Consider the following 21,113-nt stretch of genomic DNA (forward strand, 5'->3'; position numbering starts at 1 on the left):
TGGCACTACTTTTAGGTATTTGTAGCAAAAGGAAATATGTATATTGTCCTGCGTTGTGCATTGCGGACATTACGGCCCCTTAGTGCACCATCCCACCTGTCTATCGACTCATTCATTGCCTCCTTACTGATGCATGTTTATATACACATAAGTAGTCATGTCTCCTTCGCCAGATATCATGCATGCTGTGTGGCACCAGGCTACTGTTACTGCGCAAGCCCAAGATCTAGGCTAAGAAAGGCGATGTCACTACTACTTATGCATATACAGTGGGGAAAAAAGTATTTAGTCAGTCACCAATAGTGCAAGTTCCACCCCTAAAGATGAGAGGCGTCTTTAATTGACACCATAGGTAGACCTCAACTATGGGAGACTAAATGAGAAAACAAATCCAGAAAATCACATTGTCTGTCTGATTTTGTAAGAATTTATTTGCAAATTATGGTGGAAAATAAGTATTTGGTCAGTAACAAAATTTCATCTCAATACTTTGTTATATATCCTTTGTTGGCAATGACAGAGGTCAAACGTTTTCTGTAAGTTTTCACAAGGTTGGTACACACTGTTGTTAGTATGTTGGCCCATTCCTCCATGCAGATCTCCTCTAGAGCAGTGATGTTTTGGGGCTGTCGCTTGGCAACACGGACTTTCAACTCCCTCCAAAGGTTTTCTATAGGGTTGAGATCTGGAGACTGGCTAGGCCACTCCAGGACCTTAAAATGCTTCTTACGAAGCCACTCCTTCCTTGCCCTGGCGGTGTGCTTTGGATCATTGTCATGTTGAAAGACCCAGCCACGTTTCATCTTCAATGCCCTTGCTGATAGAAGGAGGTTTGCACTCAAAATCTCACGATACATGGCCCCATTAATTCTTTCATGTACCCGGATCAGTCGTCCTGGCCCCTTTGCAGAGAAGCAGCCCCAAAGCATGATGTTTCCACCCCCATGCTTTACAGTAGGTATGGTGTTTGATGGATGTTTTTCCTCCAAACATGACAAGTTGTGTTTATACCAAACAGTTCCACTTTGGTTTCATCAGACCATAGGACATTCTCCCTATACTCTTCTGGATCATCCAAATGCTCTCTAACAAACTTCAGACGGGCCCGGACATGTACTGGCTTAAGCAGTGGGACACGTCTGGCACTGCAGGATCTGAGTCCCTAGCGGCGTAGTGTGTTACTGATGGTAGGCTTTGTTACATTGGCCCCAGCTCTCTGCAGTTCATTCACTTGGTCACCAATCTTGTGATCATTTTGACCCCACGGGGTGAGATTTTGCGTCGAGGGAGATTATCAGTGGTCGAGGGAGATTATCAGTGGTCTTGTATGTCTTCCATTTTCTAATTATTGCTCCCACAGTTGATTTCTTCACTCCAAGCTGGTTGCCTATTGCAGATTCAGTCTTCCCAGCCTGGTGCAGGGCTACGATTTTGTTTCTGGTGTCCTTTGACAGCTCTTTGGTCTTCACCATAGTGGAGTTTGGAGTCTGACTGTTTGAGGGTGTGCACAGGTGTCTTTTTATACTGATAACAAGTTTAAACAGGTGCCATTACTACAGGTAATGAGTGGAGGAAAGAGGAGACTCTTAAAGAAGAAGTTACAGGTCTGTGAGAGCCAGAAATCTTGATTGTTTGTAGGTGACCAAATACTTATTTTCCACCATAATTTGCAAATACATTCTTACAAAATCAGACAATGTGATTTTCGGGATTTTTTTTCTCATTTTGTCTCTCATAGTTGATCTCTACCTATGATGTAAATTACAGACGCCTCTCATCTTTTTAAGTGGGAGAACTTGCACTATTGGTGACTGACTAAATACTTTTTTCCCCCACTGTATGAATGAGCCAGGACAGAATGGTGAACGCCCCCAGGGCACCAAATTTATTTTAAATACCCCAAAAACAGTGCCAGAGAGGAAGATAAGAAGAGCAGCACTTGAATCTGCATCTCTTCTTCTACAGTTACATATCAGCAGGTTCATATGTACAAATCCTTGTGTGTGTGGGTTTATACCCTTAAAGTCAAAGCAATGAGGTGAGGATTCCATACAGTGTTTACCTTGTTTCCAGGGCAACCACATTCACTTTCATCAATTGTAACTGTGATATGTGCCGTGGCCCAGGTAGCCATATAACTTAATGGTTCATCTAATGATGAAGACTGGGTGTCAGGTAAAAATACATTTGAAACAGATGGAAAATTTTACTATAATTTTGATATTCTGTAATATGTAGCATCATTGCAAAAAATAAATGATCCATATATGATACCATTTTGCCAATAATACTATCTCTCTTCTTATGTTGGCCGTTGAAATAATGTGGTCAACAGTGGTTGAGTCCAATGGCTGTGGTCATATCTTCCAATCAGGGATCTGTGGATCATTATGTACATTTGGCTAAGATTAAAAATTTGTGATCTTTGCCAATGAAAAGATCTTCTGAGTGGCAATGATTCTTTCAGCTTGGACAGCTATAATGTATTGAGTAGGGCTGTCACCAGCCATGTTGGTACAGATCACCGTGAATGTCAATGTCCCTTATGAGCTTACAATATGTCTTGATTCTGAATTGTTTCCTAGCGGTTAATGGATAAGACACCGGTGGCTCTTTGTGGTCTTTCTTTGGTGAAGTAGATGAATTGATTTACATGTGTATTACATAGACATGTAGACAATAACATGACTAGAACGTAAATATGAGCAATTAGCTGCAATAATAGAGAACATGTGGACAGATAACACAGAGCTCTTAGTCTGTACACAGATATGATGCATTATGAAACATCATTGTCGTGGCCATCATCTTGTGAAGTTGCAGTTTTCAGTTCATTTTCTCCCTTGAGGTCTTGTTCTCTGTTGGGAAATCAACATAGCTGGAATTGTAAGACGCTTATCTGCCTTATATCAATAGGAAGCAGTGACTTCATTTTTAGTAGCTTCCTACTGGCAGCCTTGTATGTTGGGAACTGTCAGTTCCCATGGGCCTATAAACAATGCAGCTCCAATTGTAAAAGATCTCAGAGGTAAACCTATAAATACATGAAGTGGTATCTTAGGCAATGTATCTACGTATGTTGTATGTTACTCTTACTACAAAATTATTCTAATGGGATTTCAGAGAATCTCCCATGTAGCGGGTCTCAGACTAAGATAAACAAACTCAAGTATATACTGTTCTATGATGGGAATATTGGATAAAAGGGAAATTGAAATAATCATTTGTTTCTGTACAAAGGCAAGCATTGAGTTTCTAAAGGGCATTTTCCATAGGTTCTGTGTGCCATGGTATTGTGTAAGGGTCCAATTAGACGGACCAATCATAAACGTTAAACAAGCGTCAATCTGCTAGATGGACGCTTGTTTACTGAGCTATTACATAAGCTGACTATTGGGCATCAAGGGCTGCATGGACATCATTAGTGATGTCATTGTAGCCCTTGCCTTTAGTGTTAAATAATAAAGTATTGACTTACCTTACCATGTTCCCTGGTGTCCTTGGAGGCCTTCCCAGTGTCGGGACAGGCCATGGGCAGTGATTGGCTTAGCAGCCGGGGGACTGTCTTGGCCAGTGATTGGCTGAGCAGCCACGGCCTGTCAGTGCAGGGACCGGAACAGAAGGAAGAGCTGCAGACAGCGGGGAGAGCCTCAGAAGACAGCTGGGAACCTGGTAAGGTAAGTTAATATTTTATTATTTTATACTACAATCATCAGCCGTCGGCGATGCATCACTATTACACGTAGCGATGTGCACCCAACAATTTTAGGGCCTAAAAAAAGATCGGCCGATCAGACACTTAGCCTAATAGAAGGTCTCACAACCTAAACTAATAGGTGTCAGATCTTGTCAAAGACTCTCACTAAGGTCACTCCTTCCTCATGTTAATTTGCGAGGTAGGGCCTGCATAGATCAGATTTGGTGGCAAACTAAAACCTTCAATTCATGCAGGAATAGTTAGTTAATAGATACGTTGTCAATAGCAATATTTATGTACTGTAGGTAGTATGCATCCAAGTAATGGCTTTTCTGCAGGTCCATATGCAAGTCCATAAGTTCAAGAAACTAAAGTTATCTATCCTACACAGTGAATGCCATAAAAACATAGCCAGTGCCAGAATTACTAGTTTTGATCACATCAATATGGTAATGTTAAGAAAAATTTTAAAAAGGTTTTGGGGAATCATGCGAGGGAGTGCATCCTCAGGGTCAACACATCTTCCTTGACCCTTCAGCATGATCTAGACCGTTTCAATTTAAGTAGTAGTACATAATTATCATACTGGCCCATGAAATAAAGTTAACATGTCATTCATATTACATAAAGAACCAAAGACCATTTGTTTCCATGTCAAAACATAGGCCATTTATTAAAAGTTTCTTAATGCAGTATATTATAAGGTACAGTAAACTGCGCCATTAAAAAAATAAATTGCTCCTGTAAAAACCGAGCTCTTGTATGGCTATGGTAATGAACAAATTAAATTCCAGCTCTTAGAATGGAGAAATTGTAAAAAGGAGGAGACCAAGCCACCAAAAATAATTCTGAAAGGGAGGGATTTTTCCAGATTTAGAACGATGATAGATCATTCATATGACTTAACAGCTAGCCATAGTCTAATGTACATGGCCACCATGAATTGTTTCCTTCATCTAATTTTTAATCTGTAATTTATAATCTGATATTGGGAAAGCATACAATGGAGTGACCGTACATTGTACTATGATTATCTATGGCAGCTGTAGAAAATTGAAATGATTTACTAGGGTCTCTTTTGCTTGAAGCATGGCAATGATGCCCACTCAGGCTTGGGGCCCACTGGAGCATCTTCTTTTAATTTAAGTGGCCAAGCCAAGCCTGGAGCTTTAGTTTCAACTAGCGAACCTAAGAACTTGGTTTGTTAGGAAAAACTAGTGGCTGAAATGTGTTGTAAGTTAATTCAAAGTCAAGGTCACCGCAGTAGACAAACATGTGTCATATAATATTGAAATTCAACACACAGAAGAGACTATTATTGGTGCACGTTATTGAAGTCTCTTTTTTTTTTAAAGATAAAATTTCAATTAAACATGTATTTGGTAACATTTTTCGCCAGGTATTTTAACTTACTGAAAGGATAGAAATATTTAAAAGGGTCTTTGATAGATATTTTGTGTAAGATGTACAAATATCTGTCACCACATATCGGGAAGCCGCTTAACATGCTGAAAGAATAATCAGCCCATTAGTTCACTATGAATCAAGCAACATAACTTAACAGTAAACTTGATTGACATCTGGCCGTATTGACAAGCCTTGGGATGAATTTGATTGATCTCATGTTGACCATCACAGATATCAAGTCTAAGTGGGTTGTAGTGATGCCATGCAGCTCTGCGGGCTTGTGCTTGACTCTGACCTAGGACAACACCTGCATGGATTTTTTATATCTTCTTCCTTTGTTTTTCCTTTCAGACCTTCGGTTTCCTCCAAAAATATATTTGTAGGTTATTTGGTTTCTAGTGTGATCAGCCCTGATACAGAGAAAATAGATTTAGAGCTCCAATAGGGACAAGTACTGGTGTGAGTGATGGCGTGATTACATGGCGGTAGAATATTTTAAGCAACATGAATATATAGGACCTAAGGTTAAACTTCATTGACTACTGGGTTTATTTATTGTCTTTCTATCCTTTTTAGCCAATGCCACATGTATATTACTTCTATACATTATATACCTGCTATTCTGATTATGCAAATGGCTAGTTACATGGCTAGTGGCTTCAGTTTTGGTTAAAAGGCATGTGCAGTCCTACTTAATACACTAGGCTATAAAGAAATAAATGAAAAACTGCTTGTCTTGTAGGCTAAAGACAGTGACGAAGATGATGAAGTGGCTGTCAGCTTGGATCGAGACCGCTTCATGGATGAATTCTTTGAACAGGTATGATGTTGTGTGTGTCTCCCATCTGTCTGTCAGGAAAGCATCATCCTTAATATGATAAGGGCTTAACAATGACTTAGTAAGGGCAAAGTTATTGAGCTATGTACAAAAGAAGAATTCTCAGGAAGGAATGACTCATGTCATAGAATTCCTTCCCTTCATTTCTGAGCAATTAAACATTAAAAGAAACATTAAAATGAATGAATAAAAACCTATTTATTACACGTTCCACCTCTATTCACACCATGTAGATGTACGGTAAGCAAAAGCTTAATCTCCCAGTCCTGTCATTTTTTCATCTACATTACTGCTTGTATATTTTGAGCGGATAATTCTTCTGTAAATCCTCAGGTGGAAGAGATCAGAGGTTTCATTGACAAGATATCCGAGAATGTGGAGGAAGTAAAAAGAAAACACAGCGCTATCCTTGCTTCTCCCAACCCAGATGAGAGTAAGTACTAATATTACTACACAACTGGATGTGTTTGTAGCATTACAGTTAGTACTATTATTATTATTAATATACATTTACATGTATTTAAAGGATAACCACTGAAAATTTTAGCAATCTCCAACATCCAAATTCCTATCTCAGGCCCTGGTGTAAGAAAATCGGTGGGTTATCTTGCTTTGTGTTTCTATATGGATAACCAGTAGTTATTCAACAATTCTTGTATTAAAAAAAATTAAATAGTAATTCAATTGGGTGTCATTTTCATATTTAAAAAAATTGACATGTCATAAGCCTGGGTACTAAGAACCCATTTGTTGAGTCACTATGGCTCAGCTCAGCTCACATTCATTAAGAATTTAATTCAGAATACACAACGAAAACTATGTAGAGAAGCAGGGACTCCTGTCAAAGACAAGAGTCCCAGCTCCTCTACTTTAAGCAGCTATGCTGTATACTGTCTAGGCAAAGAAGGTTAACATCTTACATGCATCTTATATCAGCAGGCTAGGGCAGGTCTGTTTTTAGGTTTTAACAGTTTTAATATCATGCTAATAATGCTTTTGATGCACAGGTTTTTGACCCCTCTGTACACTGATATGGCTTCCCTCTCGCTCTTCTAGCAATGTTCCCTAATGAATATTGACGCCGCCCCCTCTGCAACAGACATTACTGCAGCCATTACTGTAGAGGGGCAGCCCCAGTATTCATTAGGGGACTTTGGTAGAAGAGCAAGAGGGCAGTCATATCCGTGCACTAAGGGGTATAATACTGCCACAGTAAAGTGAACAGCCTCATTAGCGGTTTAATTTCATAAAAATTATGCAGCAGATTGTCATACCATATGAAAGGTGCCAGGTGCACTCATTAAGCTTTATCGAGTTAAGATTTCTTGTGTGTTTGTGTTTTTCACCTCTGTGTGCCGCTAGACTGTTCTTCAAGATCCTTATGGTTAAAGTATTTCATCCCTGTTGAATTCAAAACTAGTAAACATAAATCTGAAGCCTAAGAATGTTTGCACATGTCCATGTTCAGCCTCTGAAATACAATCCATGTGCTGGCTGCATTTCATGGACTGAACAAGTCTCTGTGAATTATCAATGATGATGCAATTAGATGGCTAAATGGCTAGAGCACTCCCCTACCAAAAGGACATCTTAAGGCCATGTTCACACAACGTAAAAATAATATAAGGCCGTATTTGGATAAATATGTCTTGATCATTATTTCAGGCTGTATTTATTCAAATACAGCTGTATTTTACCCTTATTTTTTACCTTGTGTGAACTAGGGCTTAAAGGAGAAGTCCTGTGAAATTTTTTTATAAAGTATTGTTTTGTTCCCCCCCCCCCCCCCCCCAAATACACATAAAGTGCTTTTTTTTCCTGCACTTAATACTGCATCAAGGCTTCACTTCCTGGATAAAATGGTGATGTCACGACCCGACTTCCAGAGCTGTGCGGGCTGTGGCTGCTGGAGAGGAGGATGGCAGGGGGATGTTCAGTGTCCCTCCATTGCCCTGTGTCCCTCTGCCATCATTCTCTCCAGCAGCCACAGCCCGCACAGCTCTGGAAGTCAGGTCGTGACATCACCATTTTATCCAGGAAGTGAAGCCTTGATGCAGTAGTAAGTGCAGGGAAAAAATCACTTTATAAGCATTTCCCATAATAAGTGTTTGTTGGTGATTGGTATAACTTTTAAGAGGAAATGCAATTCTTTATTAAAATTTTCGCCAGATTTCTCCTTTAAGCTTAATTCAGTAAGAAACTGGTTTCACACAGCCTTGAAATTTTGCAAAAACACAAAAAAAACACTTTGGCATTTATTTGTTAATTTTTTCCTGCGAACTGTGATGCTTCTCTAACATAGAGTGTAATGGAATGTCTTCTGTTTGTCTCAAAAACGCCAAGGGCAAAAAAAAAGCCATTCCAAACTAAAGTCAAAAACGCCAGAAAAATAATAAAATAATTTTTGTCAGTTTTTCAGATTTGTTTTGGAAGCCAGAAAAATGCCACACAAAAGCTGTTGTACTGTCTATCATGGTAATAAATGGTATAATAACAGACTATTCCTTTAGATAGATTCAAGGCACTCTTGATTGTGACTTATTCTCACTTAAAGGGGTTATCCAGTGCTACAAAAACATGGCCACTTTCTTTCAGAGACAACACGACTCTTGTCTCCAGTTCAGGTGCGGTTTGCAATTAAGCTCCATTCACTTCGATGGAACTGAGCAGCAAAACCCTGCCCAAGCTGGAGACAAGAGTGGGGCTGTCTCTGGAAGAAAGTGGTCATGTTTTTGTAGCGCTGGATAACCCCTTTAAAGGGGTTATCCAGTACTACAAAAACATGGCCACTTTTCCCCCTACTGTTGTCTCCAGTTTAGGTGTGGTTTGCAATTAAGCTCCATTTACTTCAATGGAACTGAGTTTTAAAACCCCACCCAAACTGGAGACAACAGTAGGGGGAAAGTGGCCATGTTTTTGTAGCGCTGGATAACCCCTTTAATACATTGCAGTAATATCTTCTACCTAAACTTTAATATTGACCTGCCCAGTCCAGTTAATAATCAGCTGGGTAAGCGGCTTCTGTGCTGAGTTTATTATGTGCGGCTCTGTCAATTTCTGCTCATCAGAACGAAGAAAAATGCCCCTGGGGACAATTAATGTGGGTTTATCCCATTCCCTTTATTTCTTCAGACTTTCATATGCAGAAAACATACTGCAAATGTAAATTAAATTGCCAGAACTCCCTTAAGTAAACACAGTACGAAATATCTGACTTCTATATATCACCAACAGAGATGCAGTATGGAAATGTTTATTGCATACATCAGTGGCTTCAAACAACAGCCACTGTGAATAAAATGCTGAAATATATGATTTTTATGACATTCCACACACAACTAGTAGAAAAAAATATGGGATATTAAAATAGTGTTCTGGTATTAGAAAACTGAATATATTTTATTTATTTATTATTATTATTATTATTATTATTAACTATCACTGTAAAAAATATAACTTACTAATAAAGTGTTATTACTAATAGTACTGGTATCAGCATGTTTTTGATTAACAGGAAGTTGTGTAGTCCTTTTCAGTGTTGTGTTGTCTTAGCAGCTCTGTCATCCTGAGACAATGTTTCATCTTCTGCTTTCTCAGGAGGTTTTGCTAAATCTTGTCTATGAGCTCTAGCCCCATCCCCTGAGTGATATTATCACCTCTCACCAGTACAGTTTGTTTACAGCATGCTGCCTTGTGCTGAACAATGCCACATGCAGAGGAGCAGACAGAAAATGAATACAGCAGCAACTGCAGACTCAGTGACTATGTTGAGAAAAAAATCTACTGTGTAAAGAAACGTTCTACAGCTGCTCTGGGCTGGAGTGCTGTGTTAGGGGAGTAGGGTGGGTGGGAGGCTTTGATGAAGAACTGAGGGAAATCAGTGTATTTTGTGAATTGTATTACTGAGCAACTGCTCAACCTGGAAGAGCTGTGATTTCTGTCATTGGAAAAGATGAGTACAGACCCACAATACAAATGGATTTTAGGTGGTTTACTGAGTTTGCAATGCTATATGCTTTTGCAGTCCATATTCTCTGTCCATATTCTCTAGTCTAGACCACATCTCATACATATTTGATTGTCTGAAACGTGTAAGCCAGGCTTTTGGGGATCTATGCGTGGATTGCTTTCTTGTTGGCGCTAAAAGCATTGGATATTTTGTATTGCATGTAACTGACCAAAAGTGACTATTTAAAACTGATGATAATCCTGACATGCTAAGGCTGTGCTTATGTAAAGCCACGAGACATGAGAGAACCTCAGTCTCCCTGAATCTGATTACCAGTGGCTGAAGACGTTGGATGCAGTCCTAGGGAGTCTTGGAGGTTGCACCTCTGCCACATCATGGCCACAATCTAACCAAGATGTTTTCATCAGACAAGCATTGTAAAAGGAAGGAAGATACTTCAGATAGACATATATTATTATTTTATTTTTTATTTTTAAAGCACCCTTGATGCCAAAGCACTATACAAGTGTTAGGGGGTGACAAACAAAACATTACACAATAAAAATATGTTACATGAATAAGGTAAATGGCAGACTGGTACATAGGGACAGAGGATCCTGCCCGCAAGGGCTTACAATCTACAAGGTAAGCAGAGGGAGACAGAAGGTAAATTGCAACCAGTCAAAGTATAATGCAGAATTATTGTAGGTTGTAGCCTAGTTTAAAGAGATTTTTCAGGTTGCTTTTGAAGGTCTTGGTGGTGGATGAGAGTCAGATGTGTCGGGGTAGTAAGCTCCATTGAGAGTATGAGAGTATGGAAGCTCTGGCAAAAGCTCTGGCAAAATCTTGGAGGCGGTTGTGTATGGTATGAACAAGGGGGAGCACAAAAGGAGGTTATTGGAGGATCGAAGGGTGCATGAGGGACGGTAGCAGGATATCAGGTCAGGCAGGTTGTGGACAGCCTTGTATGTCATGGTCAACAATTTAAAATGAATACATTGGGCAACAGGGAGCCAGTCACGGGTTGGATTGGCAGAGTGGAGAGGCAGAGTGACAGGAGAGGTCAGAAAAGGAGGGGAAGGCCAGAGAGGAGGATGTTACAGTAGTCCAAGCGGGAGATAATGAGAGCATGTACCAGCAGTTTTGTTGAGTCAGAGTTGAGAAAATAGCGTTTTCTGGAAATGTTTTTGAGGTGAAGGTGGCAGGAGGTGGTCAAGGTCTAAATGTGCAGTTTAAAAGACAGGGCAGAGTCAAAGATGACCCCAGGGCAGCGGACTTAGCGTTTGGGGGACAGAGTGCAGCCATGATTGTAATTGAGAGATTAGATGGTGGGGTGGCGTGAGATGGGGGAAAGATGATTAGTTCTGTTTTGTCCAAACTGAGTTTTAGAAACCAGGAGGAGTAGAAGAAAGATATAGCCAATAAACACTCTGGAATCCTGGATAGAGAGTTTAAATACGCACCGTAGAAGTAGATTTGAGTGTCATCGCTATTGAGGAGGTATTTGGAACTGTGGGATTCTATAATGTGTGCCAGGCAAAAAGTATAGATGGAGAAGTGAAGAAGCCCTAGGACAGAGCCTTGGGGGAAACCAACATTGAGAAGGCGAGAGAAGGTGGTGAGGGATTCGCAGACACTAAAAGTGTGGTTGGAGAGGTTAGAGGAGATCCAGGAAGGGGCCATCTGTGTCAAAAGCCAAGGATAGGTCAAGTAGAAGGAGCTCAGGGTACTGGCCTGAGGCTTTGGCAGATAGCAGATCATTGGCCCCTTTGGTGAGGGCAGTTTCTGTGGAGTTCTGTTGCATGAGAAGTGGGAGCACAGTTTAAAGGGGTAGTGCGGCGCTAAAAAATTATCCACAGAATAACACACATTACAAATATATACAACCTTGTTAATGTATGTTATGTCTGTGAATTGACCCCTTCCGATGTCCCACCCCCCCCCACCCGTGTACCCGGAAGTGTGTGGTGCATTATACATTACCTGATCCGTGTCGAGGGCCGTCCGCCATTTTGTGCCAAACATCATCTTTGGACGGACGGCCGAATCCTTGCCGCCGTCCCCCCTCTGCCGCGACACTTCTGGGTACACGGGCGGGGGTGGTGGGACACGGGAAGGGGTCAATTCACAGACATAACATACATTAACAAGGTTGTATAACTTTGTAATGTGTGTTATTCTGTGAATAATTTTTTAGCGCCGCACTACCCCTTTAAGCTAGATATGGGTTTATCCCAGGCATGGTTACATTCAACTACTACATCTGCTGGAAATGTTTTAATCTTTAACCTGTACAAAAACATAGAAGATTGTTGACAGACTTTGCATTGTCGGCCGATTATTGACATTATAATGGAATCATTGATCTGAATATCTCTGAATGTAATAGATACCTGGATTGTATGTAGGTAGAACCTTTTAGTGATGATTCACATTGGGATAGAGATTACTCGAGCTCATTGGAGGTCATTGCGGTGACCAGCAGTAGAGGAATAGCAATTACCCACTTCTGCACAATTGACAAGAAAATAACTTACCCTTCAATGACGTAAGGAGAACTTTGTGGAGCTTTTGTTTAGTTAAGTTACCTTTTTAAGTGCCACTGGAAAGTATTTCAGCAAGAATTGCGAGCTGACATTTTCTGTGTGGGCAACCATGTATAATTTGTTTGTTTTGCTAGAAAACAAAAGGAGCTGGTTTGCTAGTTTCATTGCTTTTCTTGTACAGAAAAACTCCATTTCAGGAATAAAGTAGTGTTTTCTTACTGCTGCTCATGAACTGAAAAGGTATACGCATACACCCTTCTATTAACTGTGTGTGGGATTTGTTTTACATCGAAACAGACCAAAACTCTTGGCTTCAGTTTTTTTCCTAATTTTCTACTTAACTACAGTAAGATATGGGGGCCTTTAAATTGTGTTTATCTGTCTGGCATAATGACAAAGACATTATGTCGTTGGGAGTATCTGGACCAATGATAATAATGGCAGCCCCTTTGGTGTATATGTAACGCAAAGCCTCTATAAAGGACATGCATTGAGCGGGGGTGAAGGCTGGTCTGCTCCAATGTTATAATACCGCTACTTTAGTTGTAATTGCTTAAAAAAGTTATATATATAATGCTTATGATAGAAAAGTATCAGAACGCACTGTGCATTGCAGCTGCCTGTGTGTGGGGTGCATAGATAGAGACCAGTCAGAAAATCCACTGGCAAAAACAACTACAATGGGCACATAAGAACTGAACCACTGAGCAATGGAAGAAGGTAACCTGGTCTGATGAATCAGAACATCATGAAGAATGACACTGCGTCAGAATGTAATGTGAGAAAAGAGCTGTCTGGCAAGAGTCAGTGTGACGCTCTTGGCAATGTTGTGGTAAACATTCAGTCCTGGCATTCATGTGGATGGTAATTTGATTTGTACCATATACTTAATGTGTGGCTGTTGTTATAACTTTCAAAGTCTAAATCAACAGTAGATGTGATATAAAGCAAGTTTGCAATATACAATCTTTTTTTTTTTTTTTATCTGCTGTAAAACAAAGCTGAACTTACCAGAAATGCAGGTCCAGTCTCCAGAAGGCAGATTTTCTGACTTGTGCTGGTTGAAAAAACAGACTAAACACAGGAATTCCATCCAGTACAGAGAGTCACGGCTCAATGTGTTCATCAATCACATGACTGCCTTCTCTCTGTGAGCGCTCAGATGGCCTGGGGAAACACAGGACTTCCTGTTTTCGGTTTCCTGTTTTTTGAGAAAAAAAAAGTAAAAAAAAAAATTTCTAAGATCTCAGCTCAGACAGAAGAAAAGGCATGCAGCACTAGTATGGAGCTGCACTGTGGCCCTCAACCGTCTGATGTGTGGACAACTGAAGTCTCCTGCACGACCAGGTGGTGGAGCACCTCTGCTCAAGGGAAACTCAAAAGGGATGAGAAAACGGTTCAGGTTCTCATTCTTAATCATCCTGTGCATAGGGTGTCTCTGCAGGAATCATAGTTAACCAGTGCAAGGGTCACAAGTTCAGCCATAAACGGCAGTCAGGCAGAAGTGAGAAGGGGCAGAAGATGTCATCAAATACAAGCCAGTTTGGAAGCAGAAGAAGCAAAAACAAAAACTTTTGCAACCTGCCTTTGGAAACAACTTGACTTAATGGCTCAGGCCCAGGGCACTGTGGGAAGGCTTCTTAAAAGGCTGGAGCTCAGTGGCTCTTGTTGGGGTCAAGTGCATCTAAAGTACACAGTAAAAATGTCCATACACTTTGGTCAATTGTTGGCTGAACCTGCTCAAAACAGTAGTTTAGTGATCCTTTTCTTCTAGCACAAATAAATACAATTACTACCAAAAAGAAAGCTTTCCCGCAGTGCCTGTTTCCCAATTGTTACTGTAACATCTTGCCACTGTCACTAGAGATGAACGAATTTACAGTATTAAAGAAGCCTGCTGCCGCTCTGTGTTACTCCTCACCCGGGGCTGGAAAAAGTTGGATCCAGTACTGGGAAACTGGGAAAAAAATTTCCCAGGACTGGATCCAGCTTTTCCTAGCATCCGGGGTGGAGCGGCACAGGGTGGCAGTAAGTTAAAAGACAGCAGCCTGATGAGTGGAGTGCAGAGATAATGTAGAGCTTCATTTAGTTATTACTGTAAATTCGCTCTTATCTAGCTGTCACCCTGTCTGATGAGATGTTTTTTACATGCTGGAAGTTTAATGCGGAGAGCTTGGATTTGGAGGGCGTTGCCAAACCCGAAAAATTTGTCAAGTTCACTCAGCAATAATCTTTACCTTAATTGTTTTCGTTGTAATATAATGGGAAGGATTGAGGAAAACAGATAATGGAAAAGAGATGACAGCCCTGCTCACCTAGGAAGTCAGGCATTTATTGCTGCATTTCAGTATGGCTGTAAAATACCATAGTGTTTGGTAATTTATTCCCCAGCGAATGCACGCTTATCACTCAGTCACACTTGTCTATGGTCTTGGTTCTTGACTCTCCTCTTAAAAGGCCTTGAATGAGGGATCACATGCTTTTTGGGGCTGTGTCAGTGGCTGTCACTATTACCAATTAAATCAGAATACTCTGAGCTCGTTTTTCTATATATGGAGGCTGGAGATGAAGAAGACTTGCTCCTACTGCTCTGTTTGAAAGGTATAATTGGATTTTGAGGCACTTGTAGCCCTATGTTCCCCAGTGATATGCTGTCTCGCCTCAGGCCCTGATGTATGCTACCATTTTACACATACAACCGTGTCGTATTTGGTAGGAAATATGTCAGGGACTCATATATCATTTACATCCATTTCTGGGAGCTTCTTTGGAATAGAACTTTCTATAGTACTTTCTAAGTTTTTTCACATTTACATTTAAGTAAACGAGAGAAATATGAATAAGATATCCTGAGACTGAACCGTTTTTATAGCAATATCAGAGCCACGTTAGGAAAGAATAAAATGTCCAGGCGTTTTCCTTTAAATCTTTCTCTATCAAATATGTATTGTTTTCTTTCCATACTCTGTTGGTTTTGCCATCATTAGTGCTCATGCGATGATTTTCCACTTGAATTATTTAAAATCCATTCCACTTGGGTACCATCTGCAGACTAGATGCCATGGGACCTATTCCACTGCTTTAACATATGCAGATCTTGGTTGCTAGGATGTGCCTTTTTAAGCTTTGAAGGGGTAAAAGCCCTTATGGGTAAATGTATTAATGTTGTATAAAGAGAAGTCTGAGTTTGAAGCTTATTTGTTTCTTTTCTGAATATTCCATGGTGCTAATATGCAACAAATGATACAAAGTTTTTTTTTTTAGATATTAAACAAAATGGCAATAATGTTACAACTATACCGCTAACAGTGGTTCCATTATGGGCACGGATTGCAAATTGTTTTAGTTTTATTTGCAGTTGCAGGAAAAAGTCAGTGAAATTACCTGTGTTTCTGCATTAATTACTAATATAAGGTAAACTCAGTGTAATTAAACTAACAACCCACAGACAGTTCTACTGTTCGGGTAGAATACACATCCACAGTGCAGAGAGAAGATGCAAATGACACAGACCGCTTGATAAATCTGTTGCATACTCATATTGTCTAATCTAAGTTTGGACCAACTACTAGAAATCAAAAAACAAAACCGATCCTAGATATTTTCATTATGTATGCTACATATGATGTCTCATGATTTTGTCACATTCCTTGATACATGTTATGTACATTTATTTTTGCTGATCGGTTTTCAATAAAAAGGCCATAGGCTGTATCCATGTTTTACCAGACTCTCCATGGCTTCATCCAACTTCTTCTGCCACCGGTATTCAAATGCCAATCAGATTCCAGCGTGCTTGGGTTGCATTCATCTCTACTTATGAAGTCACTTCACCTTTTAACTAGATCATGCCCTATATTACAAAGGCCAGTCTGTTTGGACGCAGGAAAAGTGCTTAAAAAGCATCTTAAACTCACATACATGGGGGGATTTATCAACTGTGTGGTCCTGAGTTTTTGTGTCAAAAAGTCGCTGTACCTAAAAGGGGAGGCAGGGACAAGACACAAGAGTGAGCCCTGACACTGAACCCACCAACTGTCCCTACCTAATTGCCTCAAACGGCCCTAGGCAGCCGCGGACAACCACGACGACGTTCCCTGTACTAGATACGTGCACACAGAACAAGACAGACAAACAAACACAATAGTGGATAGTAAAACAAGCGAGGTCAGAACCAAATGGGCAGCGCAGTACAAAATCAGGTAACAATCAGATCAGATCAAAAAGTCAAGCAAGAGGTCAGGTAACAAAGTTGAGCAAGCAGAGGGATTAGGTATGGGGATCGCAGGAATAGACAGGGGGAGCTGGGACCAGGGTATGAAACCTAAATAACCAGCCAGAAGTATACAGTCTGGGAGAGTAATATAGGAGGCCAGGGGTCTGGTCCAGAATACAATTGGACCATCCCCCTGATCTTCAACCACAGGCACCTGACAACAAAACACATCCACTGGCAGGAAGACCTGCCAGTCACAGAAAGAACCAAAATAAAAGATTAACCATGAATTGGCAAGACAGAACTCAGCAGGTGAAGTCGGGTGTGTCCATGAAATCAAGTGAGCAGACAAAATAAACCAGTGTTCAGACTAATGAAAAACAAAAAACAGAAACAGAACAAACTCAAGAGAATCAGCACCTTTTCGGCTGCACAGCACGAGCCGAGGGGCGCACCAGGCTACGCAAAGATATAGTCCTGACAAGCGCACACTTTTGTGTAATCACTTCATTGATCAAAAATATGTAACTTCTTGTTTCTGATTCACCGTCCAAGCAAGAAATGTGTGTTGCAGACCACTCTGAGGTTTTTCATGTTTTCCTTATTCTTTTGATGCATATTGTCTGCTTTGTTGTTTAGTACAAAAGAAAACTAAGAAAAAAAATTAATTTATATAGCAAAAAAAGTCTTTATTGAATTACATATATAAAAGCATTATTAAAAAGAAAGAAAACCAAACATTAAAAATAGAACAGTGGCTGTCCCGGAGGGGATGACTTGTAATACATAATCATGCAAGCTGCCGTCCCAGAACCAAACAATATAAGCGGACAAATCAAGTATAATAACATGTAACATCTGACCGGCTCAGTACATAGTTCGCATTATAAAGTGCTAGTGCATGAAATTAGTGCTAACTGTACGTTTTATGTCTAGTGTAAGTCTCCTCAAGTTATCCATAAACATCCCATACGCCACACTAGATTGGGATCCAGCATATAGTTTTACCATGAGCAGCCTCAGGGACGCCACCAACCTGACGCGCGTTTTGTTGCCTTCATCAGGGAGACCCTCTAGGATAGCCACTGTTCTATTTTTAATTTTTGAAATAAGACAAGAGGAAAACATGAGCCAGGAGGATCGCACCTGTAATCCTGTTACATGAAAATGTGTGAAATAAAAGTATAGGTGGATTCTCATCTTTTAGCCCCTTGGGTTTTATGCGTATCACCCCACTTTTGGGTAACTCGTAGCATCGGATGATGGCTGCCGGCCAAAGGATCCGGGAAACGAGATGCTCCCAGTGTCGGGACCCGTGGTTTCATGCAGTGGAGAAATGAGGACCTAGGTAGGTATCCCGGCTCTGCCAAAAATTCCTTCACAACGAGTGGAGTATAAAACATAAAATAGCTGATTTATTGGATAAAATCAGTAAAAATGTACATAAAATAAGCAATTACACGTTTCAGGAGTTGCATCTCCCTTCATCAGATTGCATGTATACCATGTGCCAAACAGCTAGTTTATATGAGCCAGGCGCCAGGTATGCCTCTGGGCACATCACTCAGGGCCCACCTTCTGTTACTAGGATACTGGACGCTCACTCTCTCCGTTGGCCAGCAGGAGCCTGCAGCTGCTCAGGACTTGGTTACAATGTTACTGCTATAAACATTCATTCATTCATTTATTTATTTATTTTTCAAACCCCCTTTTCCTGCCTGTTTATGAAAGAATACATGTCTAACAACTCATGCTTTATATTGTAAACCACATTCTTTGTCCTTTTGGTCCATCCATACCTCGGACCTTCTGATGCATTATGTTACTATGGCTCACTGTTTACTATTGCTTAGCCCCGCCCCCTAGGCGGGACTGGCGCCTTTTTTCAGCTCATATAAACAAGCTGTTTGGCACATGGCATACATGCAATCTGATGAAGGGAGATGCAACTCCCGAAATGCATAATTACTTATTTTATGTACATTTTTACTGATCTTATCCAATAAATCAGCCATTTTATGTTTTATACTCTACTCGTTGTGAAGGAATTTTTGGCAGCGCCAGGATACCTACCCTGGTACTTTTTTCTTCTCTCCACTGCATTTTTAATGTTTTGTTTTCTCTCTTTTTAATAATGCTTTTATACATGTTATTCAATAAAGACTTTTTTGCTAAATATATTTAGGGTTTTTTTGTTTTTGTTCAGTATTGGTGCTGTAGTAGCATAATAAACTTCATGCATATGAGAAGACACTGATCATTATTTATATATTTTTTTGCATGTGGCCAAACTTTGAGTAAGTTTGTTGTTTAGTTACAGACTTCCTGTTCCTGTTTACTGGACTCTCTAGCCAGTAATATATGGGAAGGAGTATACCTTAGAAAGCATATGGAAGGACAATAAAGCTGGCTGACTAAAGCCCAGACTCACGCTGTAAGCAAGCACTGACGGCTATAATGTCTGTTTGGCCCTTGCTCTAGTCAGCTGAAGTCTGCACATCTCCAATTACATGGAGCAATGTGCAGCCGACAGAAGACTATTTTTAAACATGTTGCAATTAAACAGCAATTAGCAGCAAGTGTTTGCATGCTCCTCGGCTGATCACTGTTTCTATTACACAAAGAGATGTCTACCTGATTTGGCAGATAATCGCTCCATGCAGTAGGACTTTTACTGACTAGATTGTAAGGCAATGGGTCCCAATGGCGTTCACCCCAGGGTTCTTAACCCCTTAAGGACAGAGCCAATTTCGATTTTTGCGTTTTCGTTATTTCCTCCTTGTGCATCAAAGGTCATAGCACTTGCATTTTTCCACCTAGAAACCCACATGAGCCCTTATTTTTTGCGTCACTAATTGCACTTTGCAATGACAGGCTAAATTTTTGCATAAAGTACACTGCGAAACCAGAAAAAAATTCAAAGTGTGGTGAAATTGAAAAACAAAACGCATTTTGTTTATTTGGGGGAAATGTGTTTTTACGCCATTCGCCCTGGGGTAAAATTGACTTGTTATGCACGTTCCTCAAGTCGTTACGATTAAAACGATATGTAACATGTATAACTTATATTGTATCTGATGGCCTGTAAAAAATTCAAACCATTGTCAACAAATATACGTCACTTAAAACCGCTCCATTCCCAGGCTTATAGCGCTTTTATCCTTTGGTCTATGGGGCTGTGTCAGGTGTCATTCTTTGCGCCATGATGTGTTCTTTCTATCGGTACCTTGATTGCGCATATACGACTTTTTGATCGCTTTTTATTACAATTTTTCTGGATTTGATGCGACCAAAAATGCGCAATTTTGCACTTTGGGATTTTTTTGCGCTTACGCCGTTCACCGTACGAGATCAGGAATGTGATTAATTAATAGTTCGGGCGATTATGCACGCGGCGATACCAAACGTGTTTATTTATTTATTTGTTTACTTTTATTTATAACCTGGGAAAAGGGGGGTGATTCAGACTTTTATTAGGGGAGGGGGCTTTTTATTCACAACAACACTATATATTTTTTTTTTACACATATACTAGAAGCCCCCCAGGGGACTTCTAGTATATACACTTTGATCTCTCATTGAGATCTCTGCAGCATAGATATGCTGCAGAGATCCATGAGATCGGCACTCGTTTGCTTTCGGCTGCTGCAGCTGGAAGTAAACGAGTGCTGAGTCGGGGACGGCGCCATCTTGGAGCAGTCCCCGGCCGGCTTCAGAAACTGAGATCGCTCCTCCGGGATAACATCCCGGATGAGCGATCTCCGCCACTAGACACCAGGGAGACGCTGGATCCGGTAATCGGATGCAGCTGTCATGTTTGACAGCTGCATCTGATTACTGTATTAGCGGGCACGGCGATCGGACCATGCCCGCTAATACCTACGGTCCCGGGCTACAAGCGGCACCCGGGACCGCCGCGGTTCAGAGCGGGGTCACCGTGCGGCCCCGCTCTGAACGCCCTTACCGGCAATAGGGCGTACCTATACGCCCTTTGTCGTTAAGGGGTTAAAGAACTCGGATCTGTGATTGCTGCCCCCCTGGCAGATTTGTATAATCAATCCCTGCTAATGGGAGATGTTCCTGATGATTGGAGAATGGCCAATGTTATACCCATCCACAAGAAGGGGAGTAGAGAAGAGCGCAGTAACTACAGGCCAGTGAGCTTAAAGGACAAGTGCCATGAAAAACTTTTTCCCAGTAATTGAAGCACATTGCAAAGTTATATAACTCTGTAATATGCTTCAATCACCTATCTGCCTCCCTTCCCTGTCTTTTCCCCCCTCCACAGTCACCAAGCTCTTCTCTCAGCTCCTTCTCCTGTTACACTAGCCTCCCCCCTCCCCTGCCTTGTCAGGTGACTCAGCTTGCTCAGCTCCCATTGGCTGAACAACTGCAAGCCATCACTTGGACTGGGGAGGGGGGTCTGCTGTAACAGGACCTAGAGCAGCCCTCCTGCTGAT

The 21,113-nt window shown here is 40.9% G+C and overlaps 1 protein-coding gene across 4 annotated transcripts in view; it reads left to right on the plus strand.

The window, feature by feature from the left end:
- STX1A (syntaxin 1A) overlaps window positions 1-21,113 on the plus strand; it is a 105,980-nt gene that overhangs the window by 57,333 nt on the left and 27,534 nt on the right. For all 4 annotated transcript variants that reach the window (XM_069946301.1, XM_069946303.1, XM_069946304.1 and 1 more), the window contains exons 2-3: window positions 5,847-5,924; window positions 6,276-6,375. In XM_069946301.1, coding sequence (XP_069802402.1) covers window positions 5,847-5,924; window positions 6,276-6,375 — 178 coding nt within the window. The remainder of the gene's footprint in view (window positions 1-5,846; window positions 5,925-6,275; window positions 6,376-21,113) is intronic.

The sequence above is a fragment of the Dendropsophus ebraccatus genome, chromosome 11 (assembly GCF_027789765.1).
Source record: "Dendropsophus ebraccatus isolate aDenEbr1 chromosome 11, aDenEbr1.pat, whole genome shotgun sequence".
Classification (NCBI taxonomy): Eukaryota; Metazoa; Chordata; class Amphibia; order Anura; family Hylidae; genus Dendropsophus; species Dendropsophus ebraccatus.